At 38.1% G+C, this 22024-nt stretch overlaps 1 protein-coding gene across 3 annotated transcripts in view; it reads left to right on the forward strand.

The window, feature by feature from the left end:
• LAMA2 (laminin subunit alpha 2) overlaps positions 1 to 22024 on the forward strand; it is a 346447-nt gene that overhangs the window by 193910 nt on the left and 130513 nt on the right. For all 3 annotated transcript variants that reach the window (XM_032101660.1, XM_032101662.1, XM_032101661.1), the window contains exons 17-19: positions 8848 to 8975; positions 14313 to 14399; positions 20494 to 20705. In XM_032101660.1, coding sequence (XP_031957551.1) covers positions 8848 to 8975; positions 14313 to 14399; positions 20494 to 20705 — 427 coding nt within the window. The remainder of the gene's footprint in view (positions 1 to 8847; positions 8976 to 14312; positions 14400 to 20493; positions 20706 to 22024) is intronic.

The following is a 22024-nucleotide window of genomic DNA, read 5'->3' on the forward strand; positions in this document are numbered from 1 at the left end:
GGTTAAGGATCCTCTTATACCAAGATCTGGTATCTTTAACAATTAAAAAAAAAAAGATTTTATTTATCACATAGGATCTATGTTTTAGAATAGAATCAATAGTATTAAGCATGCAGAAAGCAGCAGATGTATGAATGCTTTTTCTTGCAAGATTTATCTTCTTCTCCTATTTGTCTCCTGCAATACATTCAATTTATAGTATGTAGCAGGTAACTTCATAAATTCTGTACTAGTTTGATGGGAAGATATTGTTAATGTCTTCCTTCTTCTAAATTCTAAATTCTACTAAATTCATAGTAAACCTTGAAGGAACACTTAATGAACTGTACTTCAGAAAAGTAATAAAAGCATATGATCTCAGCTAAATCAGATTTTTTTTTTCCTTGTAGACTATGGAGATTTTATGTAGTTACCTACTAATTCAGCAATTAAATCTGTGATATTATCCATAGTAAGCCTACCAGCACACCACTGTTTCCAGCCTGTTCAGTAGCCTTTTGGAATGGGTGAATTATGCTGAATGTACTGTTCTGATTGACTCAAGGGCATTTTTAGTTTATATTGTCTGACATGGCATGAAGCTTGAAACAACATGTCTAATTTCATTAGTCTTGCAGAAACACAATTTAAGCCAGTCCCAGTTTAGTGGGATATGCTCTCATTTCCCTGCAGAATTTCAAGCAGACTCTGTAATGTGCGTGTTTCTAAGTGTTCCCTTTTATTTCCTTAAGAAAAACCTGCTGGGAAAATGCCAAAATGAAAATTCACGCTTTTTCCAATATAATTTGGCACTTAGAATTATTACTGTTCTTCCTGTTTTGCTCATAGAAGATGTTTAATTGCATTGCAGTGCAAAACAAGATGTCCTTAATGTGTGGATCAGTGAATTTTTCAAATTGCTTTTTCATGAATAGGAGCTTAAAATTATTCTCAATTTAATTATACTCTAAGCCTCAAAGAAGCACCTAGAATGAAAAACATGTTTGACATGACAGTCATGTTTTGAATCCTTCACTTAATACTCAGGAAAAATGTTTATCACTAGGGTAATATGGATTTGTGTTTCCTGACAAAAATTTTTTGCATTAATAACCATATTCTCCAGCTACAATGTTTATAATATCAATGTGGGATAAAATCAATTAACAGGAGAGAAAGGGAAGGAAGAATCTTGTTTAAGGTATGCCATAACTGTTGACTGTTTTGCTTAGGGGTACATAGCCAGATATAAGTTCTAATGTTGTTGGCTTCTGTGTCTTCAAGTTTTAGCCCCTGCACAGCTTCCCTCTTTATTTTTGTCTGTGGCACCAGCCTGGATGAAAGAGAAGGCCACGTAGCTGCATATTGCTTTTTGTGCTGTTTGGCTGATGTGAACTGTTGACTCAGACAGTGGAGCTCCCCCTTCTGATGTTTCAAGGGTGCTGGTGTAAGATAACGCAGCACTGACAAGGAAGCGGAAAATAACCAGCTGAAGATGCACTTTCATCTATACATGTTATCAAGCAGTCTCTATTTTATGTGTTCTGTAGTTTATACTAGATCAGGCTATAGAGAAGAGGCGCACAGGGAGCTTAAAATCAGTTCTAGATTTTCTTACAACTTTGAAAGCACTGTAAGTCAGATCGGTTAGTATCCATGCAGGCTATTAAATGCTGCTATTCAATTTGGATCATAAGCCTTTTGAAGTGAAAGAGAGAAAAGTCTGAATGCTGAAAAAGAGAAATGTTTCACATCAAAGGCATTCTTTCTATTGAGGTTTACACAGCCTTTTGGCCTCCTTATTATTATTCATGGTGTTTTTTCAGTAATACAACAGACAATTTAGGCACCTAATTTACTGATATGATACTTCTTTTTTCTCTTTCTTAGCTTTGAAATGTAGTTGAAAAGAAACTGAAATGTGTTTTTGACTCATGATAAAAGCTCAAATCATCTGCTTCGACACAGGCCTGTTGAAAAAGCTCATTTCAACGTATATCTTGCAGTAACCTGCAAAGCCCTTTGATCCCCACAGCAGCCATAGAGAGCTGCATGATACCTCGTTCTCATTACCACTGTGATATACATAACTGCTTTGGTACATAGGGCAATTTCGAACATTCAGAAATATTCTTTTGTACTACTACACACACACATTCACAGTAGCTTTAGAAGATTGGTTAAACCTAAACCTTGTAAAAAGCAAGCACATTTCAAGGTGTTTCATTCATTGCAGGATACTATGTTCCTATTAGTAAGCCCAGAGAAAGTAGATCTTTCTCCCCAAAGATATGATCAAATTGCCTAAGTGGGCAGTCCCCAGTGGCGTTCTTTCCGTACTGTATTCCTCTGTGTATAAACAGCATACCCCATGTAGGATGAGGCTGGTATCAGTGGTGGTGGACATGTGCTTTAGACAGTGCTCATCACAAGAACGACAAAATGTCTTTACTCATCTTCAAATACACCATAACCAAATGATATGTCCTAGCTAATTGCAGTACAGGCTCTCACTCAAGTGAAGATACGTAAAGCCTCTGCAACATCCTGATTACATTTGTATTGTAACACCAAGAAAGGGAATTGTCTGTGTCATCTTGACATTACGGTAGTTTGAAAATGCTAACAGAGCTTATTCACGCATCCAAAGACAGAATACCATTGTCTGGTCTAGACAGCTCAGGAATATACTAAAATAGGCACCGAGGCTTACTCTCTTTAGCTGGCTTTAACAGCTTCCCTGGTTGTCTCTGTGACAGGTATCCTGAGGAAGGCAGCAGCATGCCACAAGTGCTATCTTGGACTCTGTCATAATCCCTGTGTAAGGTTTTAGATTCACCACTAGCATTCTATTCTAAATGTTTCTTTCCATATTCATATACACTCAGCTGCATACGCAGGAGTGGCTTTCAGTGTGAATTTAGGGTTCCCTGATATTGGGCATACAGAAGTTCATTTGGTTTCTTCCAAAAAAGGAGAGCTGGCTCAGTAGGAAATAGTGGAAAATGCACACCAGGACATCAGCAAGGAAGTTTGTGGGGAGCAAGGTCTGAGTCATACACAAACTTTTGGACAAAAATAAATTCTACTGTTTTAATTACACAGAGCTTGTCTAACTGAAGTTTAAAGGTATATGTGGGAACCTAGAATGCAGAGAATATTTCTCTGCCTGTTTTGAAAGGTTTTACCCCCCCAGACAGTACTGGTTTTGACCTTTGTCCATGGGAAAATTTGCCTAGCCTCTGGGAAGAATTTGAATCTACAATGGTGTGAATTAGGTGATAGAGTACTATGTGAGATTATCACAGGGTGAAAATTTAGAGGTTTTAGGTCTATTTGCATAGTAAATAGATAAAAGTAGAAAACCTCAAAATGGAGGATAAGTTGTAGTTAAAAGCTTCTTTCTCCTTCTTCACTAACTCCATATTTTGCAGCAATAGTGGTTTGGGATGATTGGATACAGAATTCCTCAGTTCCTGTCTACAGGATTTAGGAACTTGTTGGACATTGGTAAAAAAGTGAAAATATCTTGTGTTTTAAGCTTTCATTGGGTAATTTACCTGTAAACAGGCTGTGAGATCTTGATAAGTTGTCTTCTTGCTGCATTCTCTGCTCTGTGCTGTGTCTAAGCCATGCCAGTGGCTTGTACCCCTTAGATAAGAATTAATAAACACCTCTCTGGAGACTGAGAAGCATGAAGTCCCATTTGCCTCCTTTTTTGTCCTGGCAAAAATCTGAACGTCTCCCCCATCAGGGAAGACAACAATTAATGAACCAGACAGCGTTAGTGTTTAGAAGTAAAAGATGTCCAGAAAATTAATGCATTCAAAATAGTGTGAGATACAATAGGTGGAATTTGAAAACATAAGTATTTGGACATAAAATTGTTCCTGGCCACAAGTCTATGGATCTGTGAAAGAAAGCATGTATTTTACCAAACCACTAGATCAATGTGTTGGAACAACCTATATTTCCATGGGAATAAAAAGAAAGCAGATATAACATACTGAGCAGGTTAGAGAAGTTGATAATGATCTATTTTATACCCAGTCTCATGACATTAAAAAAACCAGTACAGTTTTCCTGTAACGTGAAATTAAGACATCAGAGGCTTACGCATGTTTAAGGAAATAATCTCAGAGTAATGAGACATTGCTCAAACCGGATGATGTTCAAAACCATTGCTGTGCATTTGGCAAGTGTCAAACTGAGATTCAGCCAATTGATATCAAGAAAGCACACATTTTTCATGAGTGTTGATAATATTTTTAGAAGGACTTGTCTACTTCAGTACTTAAAGTACTGATCTGTAAATGTGGCAGAGTAGCATGAAGTTTGATGTATCACTGAAGAGAACAGCAGATCAGGTCATGTACACATGCTACATAATTCTTGTTCTTTGTCCTGTAAGGTCCAAACTGGCTCAGGGAGAAAAGTGTAGGATACATGAGATCATTATTTCTCAGATAAATTCTAACATACACAGTGGAAGGTATGCTCAGATTTTGGTCCTATATGTGTGGGGTTCTCTTTTTTTGTTTGTTTTTAAATTCAAATATTGATTCATTGCTTTTGAACATGCTGGGAACCATCAGTACTAGTCACTTTTTATGCACTGCCTCCGAAGGGCATAAGAGCAGGCAATTCCAAAATGTCAGAAGTCAAACAGACAGAAGGCCAGCTTGTCTGAGCAGGGATCTTATTTTGGAGATAAGGCAAAAAAGGTGCATGCTGTGGAAGCAAGGTCAGGTGATATGGGAGGAATACAGAAATGCTGCTTGCCACTCTAGGGGGAAAATTTGTGTGGTCAAAGCTCAACTGGAGTTGAAGCTGGATGGAAGTATGGGGGCCAGTAATAATAGGTTTTTTAAATAGGTTAATAGCAAAAAGCAGTGCAGAAATAACATCAGCCCACTACAGGATGAGGATGGTCCCCTCACAAACAGGAACATAGGCAAGGCAGAGATGTTTAATTCTTTCTTTGCCTTTGTCTCCGACACTGGTGATGGGCTAAAAGGGTCCCCATGCCTTGAGCTGAAGGACCATGGCTGTGAGCGTGATAAACTCCCAGTGTACCCTGAATTAGTGTGGGGTCTACTGGATCCATGTAAGTCTATGGGACCTGATGGGATTCTTCCAAGAATACTCAAAGAGCTGGCTGATGTCATCCTGAGCCCTCTCTCAATGATTTTTGAACAGCCTTGGGAACATGGAAAGGCCCTAGTTGAGAGGAAGCTGGCTAACATCTGAATTTTCAAAAAGGTTGAGAAGGATGGCATGGAAACTGTAGGCCTGTCAATCTCACTTCAGTGTATGGCAAAATTATGGAGAAGATTTTTCTGGGAGGTATTGAAAAATACCTGAAGGATGATCAGTCACAGCCAGAATGGCTTCATGAGGGGAAAATCCAGTTTACCAAATTTAATTTCCTTTTGTGGAAAGGTAATCCACATAGGTGATCAAGGGCAGCCAGTTAATGTAATCTTCCTGGATTTCAGTAAATCTTTTCATACTGTTTCTCACAGGATACTTCTGGACAAAATGTCCAGCACTCAGCTGGATAAACACATCATGAGATGGGTGAGCAACTGGCTCATGGGTGAGGCACAGAGGGTTGTAGTGAATGGGGGAACTTCAGACTGGGGACCTGTCACTAGTGGGGTTCCACAGGGCTCCATCCTTGGTCTTGTGCTCTTCAACATCTTGATAAGCAGAACTCAAAGGGATACTAAGTAAGTTTGCCAGTGTTACTGAATTGAGTGAAGCTGTTGACTCCTTTGAGGGCAGAGAGGCCCTGCAGAGGGACCTTGACAAATTAGAGGGCTGATCAATCACCAACCAAAAGAAGCTTGACAAAGAAAAGTGCTGGATTTCTGCACCTGGGATGGGGCAGCCTTGGAAGTATGTACAGACTGGGGATTGAGAGGCTGGAAAACAGTGCCATGGAAAGGGACCTGGGGGTCCCATTGAACTTGAGTCAGCAGTGCCCTGGCAGCCAGGAGGGCCCAGTATGTCCTGGGGTGCATCAGACAAAGCATCGCCAGCCAGGCAAGGGAGGGGATTGTCCTGCACTGCTCTGCACTGGGGCGGCCTCACCTTGAATATTGTGTGCAGTTTTGGGTGCCACAACATAAAAGAGACATTTAGCTATTAGAGAGTGTCCAAAGCATGACTACAAAGATGGTGAAGGGCCTTGAGCTGAAGCCATATGATGAGTGGCTGAAGTCAGTTGGTCTGTTCAGCCTGGAGGAGACTGAGGGAGACCTCATTGCAGTTACAACTTCCTCATGTGGGGAAGAGCAGAGGCAGCCACTGATCTCTGCTCTGTGGTGACCAATGACAGGACTCAAAGGAATGGCCTGGAGTTGTGTCAGGGGAGGATTATCTTGGATATTAGAAAAATGTTCTTCACCCACAGGGTGGTTGGGCACTGGAACAGGCTTCCCAGGGAAGTGATCACAGCACCAAGCCTGACAGACCTCAAGAGGTGTTTGGACAATGCTCTCAGGCACGTGGTGTGACTCTTGGGGAGTCCTGCACAGGAACAGGAGTTGGACTTGATGATCCTACCAGCTATGGATATTCCATCATTCTGTGATTGTGAGGAAGTAAACACAGAGGTCTGGATTGAGTAGGATTAGACATAGTACATGGAAATGACTGACGTTAAAGTGCCAGAAAATACTTCATCAAAGTGAAGGTGGTCAGGTCTTTGTAACAAGAAATGTTTTCCTACAAAATGGAAGGTTTCAGGTGTTTTACTTTAAAAAAAAGCAGAACCTGCAAATACCACTCAGCAAGAGATGTGAAGCTTTAAAGTAGTGTATTAGCTTCTCTCACTTTAATAACACCCTTGACATAGAAACTGTTCATATTCTTCAAAAACATTAAGATATGTCTGAGGATATTTAAAGCTAAACTTATCACAAAAGAAGAATCCATTATTTTTCAGAAAAAGTACAAATAATTTGACATAATGTCTTAAAAAAGTTGAATTGCAAAGGATTTTTCTTTTGAAACATTTAAATTTTTTTTTTCACATCTTCTTTTAAAAGCATATTGTTCCCAGCTGCTTTTTTGTGTGTGGTTGGTAGATTATTTTTGAATGTCAGCACTTGAAATATCAATCAAATGGATTAATTAACTTATGGAAGTCAATTTTAACCCAGCTGACTGTTCTAGAGCCATAATTTTAATTGATTAAGTGTTTCAACAAGTTGGCATTAGATCACAATCTACAAATTATGTTAAAGTATAGTATTGTGATTAAGGCTTTAATTTCAAATATGTACTGATAGTATGCACTAGTAGTAAGAATGCGCCCTCTAAAACAACAAACAGCATTTCTGGAGGCAAATGCTTTGGACTCTAATGCCCTCATGACTATAAAGGGTATTGTGCTTTTTCAGCTGCCCAGTTGCAGAGCACAGTGCAAAAAAGCGTTGTACAAATTATTGCAATCCTGGAAAGCTGTGAAGAAGGAATCACTGTTTCCTTATTGAGGATAAATTACGTCTTCCAGACAGTAAGGCTGTTAAATAGCAATCAGTACCATATGCGTGGCTTACTAAAACGATAACACAATGCTAAAGTGTTCTTAAAAAAAATTTTCAATTAAATCATAAGTTTGAAAGTTCCCACAATTAAAAAAACCCAAACCAACAAAATAAACAAAAACAAACCTCCAGAGTTCTTAAGCTGCAGCTTGGATGAAACATTCTAGATTTGATCTAGCCCATTATCTAAAACAGAGCAGAACATACCCCAGTAACAAAAATCTCTCTCATGGCTTTCATTTTGGCCTTTTGAAGTTGATATATTCTTTTCCAATCCTTTTTTCAGTCCATCCCAAGCACATCAATATGGCATTCAAAGTCCAAAATCATTCCTGCTACTTTCTCTGTTTTTTTCATTGTGAAAGGGCTACACTTGGGTATCTTGTGGTAAATAGAAGTGAAAGGAATAGTGTGGTATGCTAATAATGTGGGGGGAAGAAAGGAAACAGATAAAGGCAGAAAAGTAATTTTCTGAATCTATTATGGATTCTGTGAAATTATTTAGAATTTCTAAGTCCTATATGGTGAGAGGGAAGAAGAATAGGAAGGGTAATTACTCTTTAAAACTTGGTTCTTACAAGTCATCATGGGAAGCCTTTTCTCACACGACCGATTTCCATTCTGCTAAAAGATTGTTTAATTTGAGATCAGCCAAAAGCTATATACAAAAATTCAAATCTAGTACTGCCATTTTTATACTCCATGTTTCATATGCTCAGTTTAATTTTTCTCCTATTAGGCAGTCACACGAATGAACACAAACTGTTGGAAAGCACCCTATACACAGTATACTTGTCCTTGCTTCTGCTCTCGAAATAGAGGCAAGATTCTATTCTAGCAAATAAGCATTAATTAATTCAGGCTTTGATACTGTTTACAAATACTGCTAGCCACATACCTTGTAAAATGAACTAATGCACTTACATGTCAAATGTAATAATTCATTTTTATAAATTATATAGTCTGGGCTGTAGTTGTGGAATCAACATCTAAAAACAGTTTGTCACAAAATACGACTGTTGCAAGACTGCAGTGCTAAACTGCAAATGCTTTGAAAGTTGGTTTTCTTTAAGCAAGCTAAAACAATAATACAACTGTTGTGTGGGGTAAATTTAAAGGCTTTCTGTTAAATATTCTTTTTGTTTTACATTAAAAAAAAGTTACACACAAGAGCATATGAAGCAGTGATTGTGACTGCTAACCTGTAGAACTGTTTCTCAACAAACAGCAGAAAATAAGAATAAATGTTGCAAACCTTTTTCCATATGCAAATTGTCTAATTGTCAATTTGTACTTTACATCTTCTGTTTAGGACTGCAGACACAACACGGGTGGTTCATACTGTGACAGATGCCTGCCTGGCTTCTATGGTGATGCAACTAAAGGGACAGCTGAAGACTGTCAGTTGTGTGCTTGCCCCCTAAATATACCTTCTAACAAGTAAGTTGTATATTTATTGCATATTCCACTTTTTTGCTTAGTAAATTGCATAATTTCTTAATTTATATTTTTACAAGTATGCTGGAGATTTTTTTTCTTCCAATCAAATGATATATTCTGCAATATAAACTTTTATTTTTACAATTGGGCAGAGTGCTTAATTCCACTGACAGGCAAATGAAGACAAAAGCTGGATGAGACTAAGCTAGAAAAAACAACACAGAATATGGATGAATGCTTTTCAAATTAATAACTAGCATTTGCTTTTCTGTCCTCCTTAAGAGTAGTAGTTTCTAGTTTTAAAACTGAATTTAAAGCTGAATTTCCAATTTGACTTTTTCTGCTTTTTCTGCGGGCTTTTTCTGATTTTACTTTTCCTTTTCTTTCAGTCTACATTCTGTGATTTGTTTGGAATTTAAATTCATCCTTAGATCTTGCAGTGAAAATATTTTGTCAGCATATCTCAGAAAAAATACTGTTAATTTATTTTATTAAATAAAAATACAAGTGAAAAGTTATTCAAAATTCTGATCTAAGAACCGAAGTTTCCTTCATTACAAAAGCTTGTCTATGCTACTCCATCACTTAACTTAATAGACCAAGTGGCATGAACATTTTTTCGTTGGTTTTGCCACAGGCAGTACCTGGAAAATAATAGTACCAAAAGCATTTTACATGATGTACCTGGATAAAACTGTTCTGAATCTCGTCTATGGTATTGCATCCTATTAAAATTGCACTGATCAGAGCAGGAATAGTCTAAACACTTATGAGCAGAAGTTCCAGGGGACTGTAGAATGGGAACCTACCTTCCTGTTAACACAGCTCTTCAGTTGGTTTTATTAGATATATATATATGGGTTTATTATATCTGCTGTTCAGGCATGGTTCTTCTGACATTCTCATTACTTGGTATTTCCTTGCATCCATAATTATCTTTCTTTTCTTTGGGAACACTGTGCTGACAAAGAAGGGAAAACACTATCACATTTCAGTCTTGCATAGATCTGCAACAATCCAAGTCAAATAGATTGAATTTAGGTTATGATTGGCAAAATGCCTGGAGACCTCCATTATGTAGTCATCATAGTTCTGGGCACTTTAATTTCCTTTTCTGAAGTTAGCAGTCCCCTTTTTAATATTTAATTTTTTTGAAAAATACAGGTATAGAACAAATACACAATATAAATGTTCTTTGAACTGTGAAACTGTGAGTCAAAGTTTAGCTTTGCAGAACGCGTTGTAAGAGTCAAGCTCTCATGACGTGACAGTTCTAGACCAATTACTAAATTTGTTTATGAGGAAAAAAGAGATTTTAAAGATTTTATATGTTACCTGTATGCTGTTAAAGTACTTCTTTTGCTTTCTTACTTAGCTGCTAGTGATTTTTTTTATGCTAGGGATAATATTTGCAAACAATTCAGATTCCTTCATGTGAAAAATAAACTTCTACCAAGTTCATGTCACTGTACAGATGTAGTGTGTCATGTTCTTTCTGAGTAACTGAGCGAGTGACTAATTGCATGTACAAATTATTATAAATAGCTGTGTATAGATTTTAATTCCTAAAGTATTTAATTCCTTACATTACATGACAGGACATTTAGGTTTCTAAGCTTAATACTTAGTTCCTGCTGCATAGAGAATATTGTCCATGTAATGAGCCTGTGAGATATGTTTCTATTAAAAAATAGGTTTTGTATTTTATAACAGTGTCTCATTTCTTTATAATGTTTACAGTGGCTCCCTTCACTGTTCTCACAGCGCTTGGCTCTTTTTCTTTGCAATGCCACATAAAGTGGAGAGCTGTTCTGACCATTGTAGAAATGATGTGGTGATTGTGTTGTTCTTTAGTTGACTTCAGTGGATTTAGCTGCTGCTAATTCCCTTTCTTGTTTCCTAATGGCAGGAGTTTCCATATGCAGTCACTGAAGCCAATCATGTGCTTTCTGAAGCACGAGTCATAAATGGCTTGCCATACGTCAGCAAAGAGCACTTGGCCAAATCAGGAAACTAAAATTAAGTTGTCTAAGCTTGTTTTCTACATCCTGGGTTGTAGTCTCTTCTTTTTGCATGTATCTCCATATATGTGCTTGTGTGATGCAGATGAGATCAATACCCATGTTATAAATGGTCTATGCAATGAACACTTGACTTCTTTGTCCGATGTCTTCTTGTTAACGTACCACTTGTAGAAACTGTTCTAACATTCTAACATTTAAAACTCAAGCAGTTTCAAAGGAACTGTTTGGGTATTTTTCCATAATTTCTAACAAATATAGATGTTTGGAATAATTATTGCTCTTCTCTTGACATTGCCATAAATTTATTATGGGTAATGAAGGCTCTGACAGGAATGCTTTATCACTGGAAATGGGAGATAGATCTCTCACTCAGCCTGGGAAGGTCAGGAGTAATCTCATAGCAGGTGAACTAAGAATTTGGTTTGGTCTCAGAATTTTAGTATTTTCTTGGAGAATTAAATTACAAACATATTCTCAGGAGATGTTTCCTATAACATACTAGGAAGCGTTTAGGAATCCCTGTCTCCCAGCATAGACTTATCCCATACATACCCATCCTGTGTATTCATACTTACCCTGTGTCCTGACTGGTATTAGTGTTGTTACCATGTATGAAAACTGTAAAGAGTGGTGATAAATCAAGAGGGGGACTACAGTTTTTTGAAGCTTGTTTTGACAAATCAATCCTCACAGTTCATTAGTATTTAGCACTAGAGAGTAATGAGATTCTCAGTAATCAGGAAGATAAACTCCTCTTTTCTCAGCTGGCTATCATTATTTCCTTTACAGCATCCAATGGGAATTTCTCAATATATTAATGTTTAGTGTTGAAATATGGTCAAACTGTTAAGTCAGAGAAAGAATCAAGGAAGGAAGGTCTAAGTACAACCCTTAAAACATGGAAATTCTGCTATTCATCATTATTGCTTAGTAATAATAAGTACATTATCATTACCATTATTATTATCATCGTTATCCTTATAATTATTATCATTATTATATTTTAAATTTATGCAGTTAAATTGGGAGCTCTTGGTGGAACCTTGGTACAGTCAGTTTTGTACAATGTTATAATGAGCTGTGATAGCATCTCTACAGAGTTTCCCATGAAGCTCTTGGAAAGAGTGAGGTTGGGACTGACAAGCAGGAACTTATTTGAACTAAGTCAGGTGCTGCTGATTATATTCAATGATAATGGGTGCTTTCATTGCTATTAAAGAATAGAATGAACAATTATTGTTTCTCCAACTCTTCATCCATTTGTGAATCTATTATTAAGTAAATGACATTGCAAAATGACACAAACGCAATCCTTATAGGAAAGAGAAAAATCCCAACACCTGTCTATTTTTATTAGACCTGACCTTCGCACATTTTTCTTACTGATCTCTTATATTTGTGGGATAGCACAGAAAAAAGAATAACTGAGGACAGATCACAGGATGGATGACTCCTGAGATGTGAGGTCTAGTCACCAGCAGCTAATCACATTAAGTGATGCTAATTAAGCTTTCTTTTCCTCCCTGGGCCTATTACTTTCCAGAAACTGTCATACTATATCCTGCTTTAATATATCTGTACTAGTTTGAAAACAAACCAGTGGGAGGCACCAAGTCAGAATAACAATTTAATGGAAATTAAAGAAAAGGGGAAAAAAAGGTAAAAGAAAACACTGTCAAACTGACAGAGTCAAGGTACAACCTGACACCCTGTTAGGCAGGGTGGTGGTAGCAGTCTGGTAGAATGGTGGCTGCAGTCCTCTGAAGCAGTGATCCTGTAGTAAAACAGTCTGCTCTTCCTCAGGAAGTCCAGTGGTGGCTGTGTAGCTCCTGTCCTCTGGAAATCCAGTGGGAAGCCAGTGTCTCTGGTGTTCAGCCTCAGCTTATATCCACGATGGGATGCTTGGTTCCTCCCTCTGGGTGGAGCATCTCACAATGGGGTAACGAGTCATGAGGCCAAGTGTTGATTAGGCTCATTAACAGAAGATAGTCCGGAGGGAGTTATCTCTGAGTCAGGCAGCAGGACAATGATGGGCAATTAACAGAAAGATAGTCTGGGGGGAGGAGGCAAGGAAACACTGCCCCACCTGGTTTCAACAGCTGATGGGGATGGTAATAGAATACACTGCAACCCAGGACAATATCCAAGATTGGATTATGTCTATTTGTTATTACTGTAGCATGAACTCTTACCGTGAATATACCTTCCTTCTGATGTCTTTGTTGGAGCAATTCTATTGCTTCTGAAATTCTCTTTTCCTAGGTTACAAAGGATAATTTAGTATCTCTTTTCAGATAGGTGCTTTGTTTTCCCCCTTTAAATACTTACCCCACTGTGCACCTACTCACATTCTTTTAATTTCTTCTTTTTTTTCCTTTTTCTATTTTTCTATTTGGTTGACCAGAATTGATTACCATTATTTGGATGAGGCTTTATAAAGATGCTCATATGTCTCTGTCTCTAGTAATCATTACAGAATTACAAAAGAACAGATTGCCTCTACTTCTGTGTAGTATCTTTTATTGTGTCAGGACATTTCTTCAGAAAAGTGTGTTAAGGGAGAGAGATTATGGAAAGCAAAATGCTAACAGTGAAGGAGCACAGTTCGGAGTTAAACACAGGCATTGAGAGGTGGAGCTTGCAAATGGCTAATGTATCCTTATTTATAAAAAAAGATAAAAAAACCCTGAACCAGCCCAAAATAATTAGAGCATAGCAAAGAGGTAAAGCTTTCTGGTCTGCAAACTATTCTTAAACTTCAACGTGCCTGTGTGGCCTGTTGCTTGAGGTCATTGGCACTTGATTAAACTCAAATACACTCTCTGGAAAGCTGTACCAGATATTTCCCATTTTGCCCCTCCCCTTTCTTGTTCACTGCACTCCTTTCACAGCTGACTATACACAAAGTTAGCTGAGCTTTTAATCGGTTGTCCTTCAGAAAGATTTATATAGGGGCCACATTATGGCACAGACTGTTTTGCCAGGCCCTCAGGGGCACAAACAAACAGCTGTACATTCCTGCCTTTTTAATGGTATCCAGACCACTCGCTGGCAGGCTCAAGTCCCGTAATAACAGGCTATTGGGATGCTGCCATCCACTGCTCTATATTCAGTGTGGCAGAAATAGCAGAGTCATTCCAAATTCAGTTTGCTGGAGTCGAACTTAAGCCCCATGTCGTAGACCAGAATCACTTTTCCTGGGCACTGTTTTGCTAATTAACAATCTCTGAAGTGGGAAGAGAGCTATGCTCCTAACTATCTTTTCTTTATGTTCCTTCCTTGTCCCTCTTCTTTCTCAATATCAACAATACAGCTTCAGCCCAACATGTCATTTTGACCAACATCGTGGATTAATATGCGATGAGTGCCCAGCTGGCTACGTGGGACCACGCTGTGAAAGGTAAGCAGGTACCATGCTTTTAGTCATATGAGACCCGAAACAAAAGTATTGATCACATGGAACTGTTCTACCTTTTTATTACCTCCCCTTCTCATCCCCATTCCTGGTCTGAAACTCACTGAAAAAATTCCTGTGCATTTTCCTCTGATATTGGATCCATGAATTTGTATTTTTCTTTTGCTTGTTTTATTGTTTTATGGTAAAATGTAAGGTTTCCAAGAAACATTTGCTGATAAGTTAGAGTCTTTGTTAAAAAAGTTTCACCTAGCTTTTCTGTCACTCTTCTGAGATTTTTATAAACCTTTTGTCTCCTTTGTCATTTGAATGTTTAGAGCATAGTGATTCAAATATGCAGTAAATACTGATGCTTCACTTAGAGAACTTAATATGCAGTGAAAATACAGCTCTTCTAATAAGTTATTTATAGATTTTAATTATTTTTTAAAGTAGTATTTTACATTTTTGTTGCTTCTCATTTGCTGTTGCAGTCTTTATTTAGCGAGTAGAACAAGCTAGGCTTTAATGACAAAAGAAGATAATTCTTCTTTACCAAATACCTAGAAAAGTTCAATATATATTTCCTACACTTATTGCTAGCTTTACAAAGGCACTATGCTGAAAGGATCAAGTGGAGAATTTTAATGAAACAGAGAGCAAGTGTGAGTGCTAGTGCTAAGCTCCCAGGAACCCCCTTCCACAGGAGGTAAGACCACATAGGCAAGGGATATCACCACTATGTCTGCATGCCTTTAGTCCCTTGGGATTTCACATGGCTGGAACAGATTTCAAGAGCAGTTAGTGTGCCAGGGGACCGCTGCTAGTTGTTCAGAGGTCATGATGAATCAGTATTGGCTTTGTCTCCATGATCTCAGTCCCCTGTGACCCTGCCAATGACACCTTTTTAATAGGGGCCGGAGCAGCCAGATAACTGTGTAACACCTGGCTAGACAGTTAAGGGTCATGAAAACATGGCCCTTCTGTTTCCTAGTAGGCTTTTGCCGTTTGGCACTTCCATGAGCTGCTTGACAGATTTTTCAAGGCAAACCATAAAAAAAGGTAAGGCTTCTGAATGAAGATGTAAAATATTCAGGCTGGGATGAGGAGAATTAGGAATAAACCAAGAGTAAGAGACAACCAGAAAAGTAGAAACCTGACAACACTCTGTGAATCTCCCTATATTCCCATCTTTCCAATTTACAACTACTTCCTTTTAAATCCTCTGTTGTGCTATATCTGTCCTGAAGTGAGAGTGCAGGCTATCACCTGTTTCCACCCATCATCACTGAGTCTGCTCCTGCTGCTGCTATTTCTGCCTGTCTTTTCCTGTCTGTCTGGGAAGTCATCACCTTCTTTCAGCTAGTGGGCTGTGAAGTTAATGACGGCAGGAATAAATCACATCAAGAGCACTTTGGTGGCAGTTTGTCAATGCAGGGTCATTGACAGCTTCCATTAGCAACAAGTGCTGTTTCTGAGTGGAGCACAGGCTGTAGATGCAGTAGGACAGAGTCTGAATAAATGGCTGAATTGGATTTTAGCCTGATCTCCTAAGGAAATGAGGCTACTGAGATCTTTTTGTGCATGCCTCTCTGGCTGCCTGCTAAGTCATCTGCACTTATAGGTCAATTTCAACCGAATTTGGCAGAAGGTAGGAGGTCTCAAAGATAATTGTTCCTGAAGGTTTTATGAAAAGAAGTGGCTGAATAGAGGTTAATAAATCAGGACATGTCATAGCTAAGGGGGAGAATACTGTGTGAACTCACACCTGATTAAACAGATAGAACAAGAGAGGTTACTAAATGTTCTGCCCGTAAGAAAACTTTCACAGGGCAAGGAAAAAGTACTGTTGTAGCCTAAGGGATTACTCCCTGCTGAATAGCAACATCCTGCAGCAAATAATCAGCCCTTAGCCTTGTAACCATGAGATATAAATCCATTGGAAATTAGGCTATTAATTCCAAAGCTCACAGAACTATTTGCTTTTAATTGTAACAGGTTGTTCTGAAATGTCTGCAGCTGTCAATAATAATGATCAGGAGAAAGCATGTTGCCTTTTGCTATTAGTAGTGGTTGTATAATTGCCGAGAGAGTTTACATGAAATTCTCTTTCATTTTAGCAACTACACAGTGACAAGTGATCTGAGCCACATGATTCATTAGCTGAACAATGCTAAATTATCATGACATACTAAGTATCATGAAGTAAGGGTGCACAGCACTGTACTTATTTGGACTTAAAATATATCCTCTGTCCCCTAGGGAGATACATATATATGTCTGATTTGTAAAACGTCAAAAAAAATTGCTACTTCTCTCACTGGAACTCTCAGGAAGTTGGTGCCATAATTGCTTAATATTCTGAGGAGTCCAGCTCATAACACCATCAAAATAATTGCATATATAAACCGTGTTGGGAGTTATCACAGATCTATAATTGTATAGAGAGCCCAGCTTTCCCATTTTATGTTTTTCCCAAACAAATTAGATGTTTTTTCCTTTGCTCACTGCTCACTTTTCTGAAGGCATATGAGGAAGGATGGACATTCTCTTAACTTCATAGAAAGGATGTATGAGAATGACAAAAGGTTGTCATTTTAGCCCAGCACATTTATAGGATGATGACATACATTTTCCTCATACAGTCTTGCAAGGGAAAAGAAACAAAATATGTGAGTCTGGCTTTTCCTGTAGCACTCCATGATTTATGTACATGGTTCCAGTGACCTTTTCCTCCTGCAAGGAGGGTCAGTGTCCCTCATGTGTGAGGAGAAGGGTGAGCTGACCCATGTCCTTTCTTCCCCCCACCTCCCCCACTCTTCAAGTCTAGCACAGAGTGCCACCAGCCACAGACTCTCATGAGTACTGTGGCTTCAAACTGCTGTTCACTGTAGCAAATAAAATTCTTCCACTAGTGCCAGAGCAGCAAGTCTGTGTTGCAGTACTGATGGGAAAAGGGTCAAACATTTCAGGAGATTTGATACAACAAATGTGTTACGCAGGATTTTTTGCAGCTTGCAAAGGTAGGCATTCTGACATTAGAAAATGCAAGATTTATAGTTGGTCACACAACAGTAGCATCTGTGCTGTGCACCTGAGTTAAGATACCTCACTGTGTGCTCACAAGCCATTTCTCCACAGGGCTTTTGTCTGATTCTGTGCACAGGTTGAAGGCACATAAATTTCAAAGACTCTGCAAAAATAGTATTTCCAGACTTTAAAGTGTTTGGATTTGCAGGCTTAACTAGCTCTGTCTCAAGGGCTCTTTTTTCCAGTAAATATAAAGAAATGTATAAAATAGGCCTGTGTTTCTGTGCATATATGTGTATATACAAAGCACCATGCAGACTGCTGTGAGGAATATTAACTCCATACTGACCAGGCCCTGTAGACATTCATACACATATATTTAAGTAGTAGCCTTGTATTTGGCTCCATTTATACTATATAAAACCAATGTCAGTCACAGACACCTGCATTTGAGAGTAGAAAATACGGACACAATCTTTTTTATCACTGCTTTTTACTCCTATTTTTGTTTATTTTTTAATCTCAGAGGTGTTATGCTGTAGTTAGCAGTCATTTATTTATACATGTGTTTTTTGTAATGCATAAAAGTAATTTTCCATGCCACATACTTATTGGTGTTTTTTAATCTAAACCTTGCCAAACACATAGTGCTTTGAACCTGAGAAAAGAAGCTGAAGTAGGAATGTCCTTAAGGGAATAAAGATGGAATTAAGGAAAGTTGATTTTTTTAATCCTTCCCTGCAACTTCAGGAGAAGTGGGAGAAAAAGAGGAAGAATTTACATAGATACATGTACACCGTTGTCTTTTAAGCTTTAACTGCTTTACCCCCACTTTCAGAATCATCTTCAGTTGGATTCAAGATTATTTATGTGCATAAGTAGACTATGGCTATGTGATGGTAGTGGGTTTTTCTAATTTTAATTATCAAAGTCTAAACTGATGAGGATACAAAGAATTATTGAGGTCTCCTGCTATTAATAGAAGAAGATTACTAGCAGTGCATTTCACACAAATCATTGGAGTATTCTTTCTGTGAACTGCTTGGTAAGTTTCTGTGAATGCTGTTAAATACAGAACTAACCCCTAAATGAAAGAGGAAAACAAACACGCATTAAGTGAAGTTAAATAGATTAGTAGGACCAAGAGATACAGATTTATGACAATCACACCAGTAGTAAATTAGCAAAGCGTGGGTTAACTTCAGACATAATCTGGTTTAGGTAAAGTAAGATAACTGCATAAATTATCCAAATACTCTCCAGTTTTGATAAAACATGGCTGTTAATTGTTACATGTTAAGATACAGTCCTGGCCTTTGTAATTGAGATCTCATAACTGAAAAAAAGCCAATTTTTTTTTGCAAAATTAAGCTGAAAATTAGTCTTCTGTGGTTGCTGAGATATCCTCCATCAAGGAAAAACTTATCTCTTCCTTTGCAGAAAATAAAATAAATTGCTACGTTTATGACAGGTTCTGAAAATAAAATACCTGAATTACTCTAATGACAAGATTTTGATGTCTTGTTGCTATGAGGAGGTAATTTGAGATATGACTGTGCTACAGGAGTGGGCTAGATTGTGGAAATTTTACTCATGGTCTTGAGTGCTTACGTGCACCAAACCACTGGACTATTTATATATATTATTCATCTATGGTCTGCATCGTGAATATTTTCAGAGGATTGAAAAAAATCCTATTTTGTGCAAAATTACAGAAAACTGTTCAATTAGTTCCCATTATTTTTTCCTCCCTGCTCTCAGTTACCCAGTTTTTACAATCTTTGTAATCTTTGCTGAAGATATTTAATAATATTTAGTACATGTTTAGACAGATTTGCTTAGGGTCCAGTTAAAAGCTCTATGTGATATTCTGGAAGCAAGGAAAAGGATGAACTTGAGGCACACAAAGGGACAAGAGTGAAGGCGTAGTGGAACTCTGCATTTCTGTATTAGGATGATACACAAAATCTTTCCGCAACCATGCCATCCAGTACTACTAGAAAATAGAGAGAGTATCTGTGTACATTAAAACTGAATTCAAGATGACTTTGAAATAGTAGGAAAAATTAGTTTGTGCAATGTGCTTTATGTACTTTCTGTTTTCTTAATACTAATTGGAGTTCATCTGAGGTGTGCATGAATAAATTCATTAGCTAGAACTGTGCAATTTTTCTTTTCTTTTTCTTTGCTATCTACAAGCTGCTCTTACTATGAAGTGTGAGCAAATGTAACAGAAAGGGAAAGCAGACCAGAATATAAATAGGAAATAGGCTGTGAGATGAGTAGAAATTTGCTTTTAATACAGACTCATGTTAGGTCAGATTCACTAACCTGTTTTACACTGTGCTCACAGAAAATTGCAGGTGGGCAAGGTGGATAAGAATGTGATACTTTCAAACAATTCTCTTAAAATATAAAAGGTATAGTACACAACAACATAGTTCCTGTGATAATGAGCAATCTTTTTGTTACCCACATTTACACAGAGATTAGCAATCCATTAATTAAGCAAATTTGACCATGTAGTAGATCAGGGGAAGTTTAAATTGGGGGGGGCGGATCTTGTTAGGTAAACAAATTTATGTCTGTATTACATTCTAAAGGTGTTTTTCTAAACTAAAGAAGTTTTAAAGGTAGAGGGAAAAAAATAATCAGGCTTGCTGGTGATTGAGTACAGCACATGTATACATAATGTGCTGAAACACAAAGTATATCTAACATAGAGGTATAGAGTAGTTTGGGTTTGGGAAGGGACCTTTCAAGGTCACGTAGTCCAACCCCCCTTCCTCTAGAGTGTCACTAAGATTTCTTGCTATGCTTTGTCTCACCTTCAGTGCAGTGACAAGATTTTTTGCCTACTGAAGTCTAATTACTAGCAGAACTGGCAGGATTTCAGCTGGTACTGTATCTACAATTTTAAAAAAGAGAAGGAGAGAGAAAGAAAAAAGATGCATAAGACACACTTGAGAGAAGATCAAATCATTTTTGGTGATTAGGGAGGCAACAGAATTAAATATTTCTCATGAGAGGATTGTTTAAAGGCCCTAACTGATGATGTCTTTTACCTTAGGTGTGCAGAAGGCTATTTTGGACAACCTCTAATACCAGGGGGATCGTGCCAGCCATGCCAGTGTAATGACAACCTTGACTTCTCTGTTCCTGGCAGCTGTGACAGCTTGTCTGGTGCTTGTCTGATATGTAAGCCAGGTACAACAGGCCAATATTGTGAGAGGTGTGCTGATGGGTATTTTGGCGATGCTCTTCATGCAAGGAACTGTCAACGTAAGTCACGAACTTTTTACAGCTCCTGACAGTATTGATCTATCTATAACTTTGTTCCTGAGAGGAAGACTGTGCCTCTGTATGTGTGAGCAAGAGAATGATACAGCATACTTACAGCTCTAATAATGACACTGTGCATCTGCATCTGGAAAGGAGGCGTTAAAGTAAATAGAAAGAAAAACTTATTTAAAAAGCTCTAGGTGAAGCAGACATGGAAAAACACTGAGCATTGCATGGGTGCAAAAGGTTATACTAAATGTCAGATCTACAAAAATAAATACAAATAAATGAAAACTATTCACTAAAAAATGCTATAAGCTACCCAGAAAAATCCTGTTCACTTGTGAGATTGAAAGGAGGGAGCGATGTTTCGGTTTCAGGGTCCAGCTCTGGCAGCATTTGTAACCTGTTTCCCACTTATATTACCTCAGTAAGGGTTGGGAGGTGCTGCTGCTTACAGGTCAAAATTCTCCGACCTGCAAATCAGACCTTAAAATCTCCTAAAGCACTAGATGATTTTTCTAAAGTGCTCTGGAGGAAAATACCTGGCACTGCAGCAAGCTACCAATTCTCAGCTGAGTGGTGGCATGTTATTCAAATATCAGCCCCAGCATGTACTTCCCCATAGTGATTGCAAAAAATTATTCAGTGGAGATGAAAGATTTGGTAGGAACAGGAGCTTTTCTTGCTGTAGGAGTCAGTGGCTCTCTCTGAGCCATTGCTGGCACATTTCAGAATGCAGAACAAGTGCTTTTAACTTAAAAAACATTCCTCATGTACCCTTCCTTGCCATTCTATGAAGTGGAATAAAACAGGTCACAAACCGTCCTGAAAGAGCCGAGCATTTTATTGCACTGTCACAAGGATTTATTCCTGTTTGGTCCTTTATAATAAACACAAGAGTAACTCCACTGAGTGCAAAGGTGTTATAGCAGCATAAAATTGTGCAAGAGAGCTGGGGTACTGTCTTATTGCTCTGTGTGTAGGAACATGGGGACCATGTCTGCAGTATGTGCTGTGAGCAGAGAAGTCTGAGGCAGTGGCATCCATTTCCAGAATTTGCCCTGTTAGTGATTTGCAGTCTAAAAGTGAAAATACTAGGTTGTGTTGGACCTCCTGAGAGTGTGTGAGAGCCAATGAGATGCAGAACATCACCAAGTTTCTCAGCTAAGGGCGATAAACACTGATGTACACAAAGTCATAGATAACCATGAATACAAACACGTGTGTAAGTGCTTTCTGTACCTACTTTACACAATGCCTGAAAAAATTTGGACAATCATATATATTCTCTCCATAAGTTAACAGTTCATGATGAA

Source organism: Corvus moneduloides, chromosome 3, assembly GCF_009650955.1.
Source record: "Corvus moneduloides isolate bCorMon1 chromosome 3, bCorMon1.pri, whole genome shotgun sequence".
In the NCBI taxonomy this organism is placed as follows: domain Eukaryota; kingdom Metazoa; phylum Chordata; class Aves; order Passeriformes; family Corvidae; genus Corvus; species Corvus moneduloides.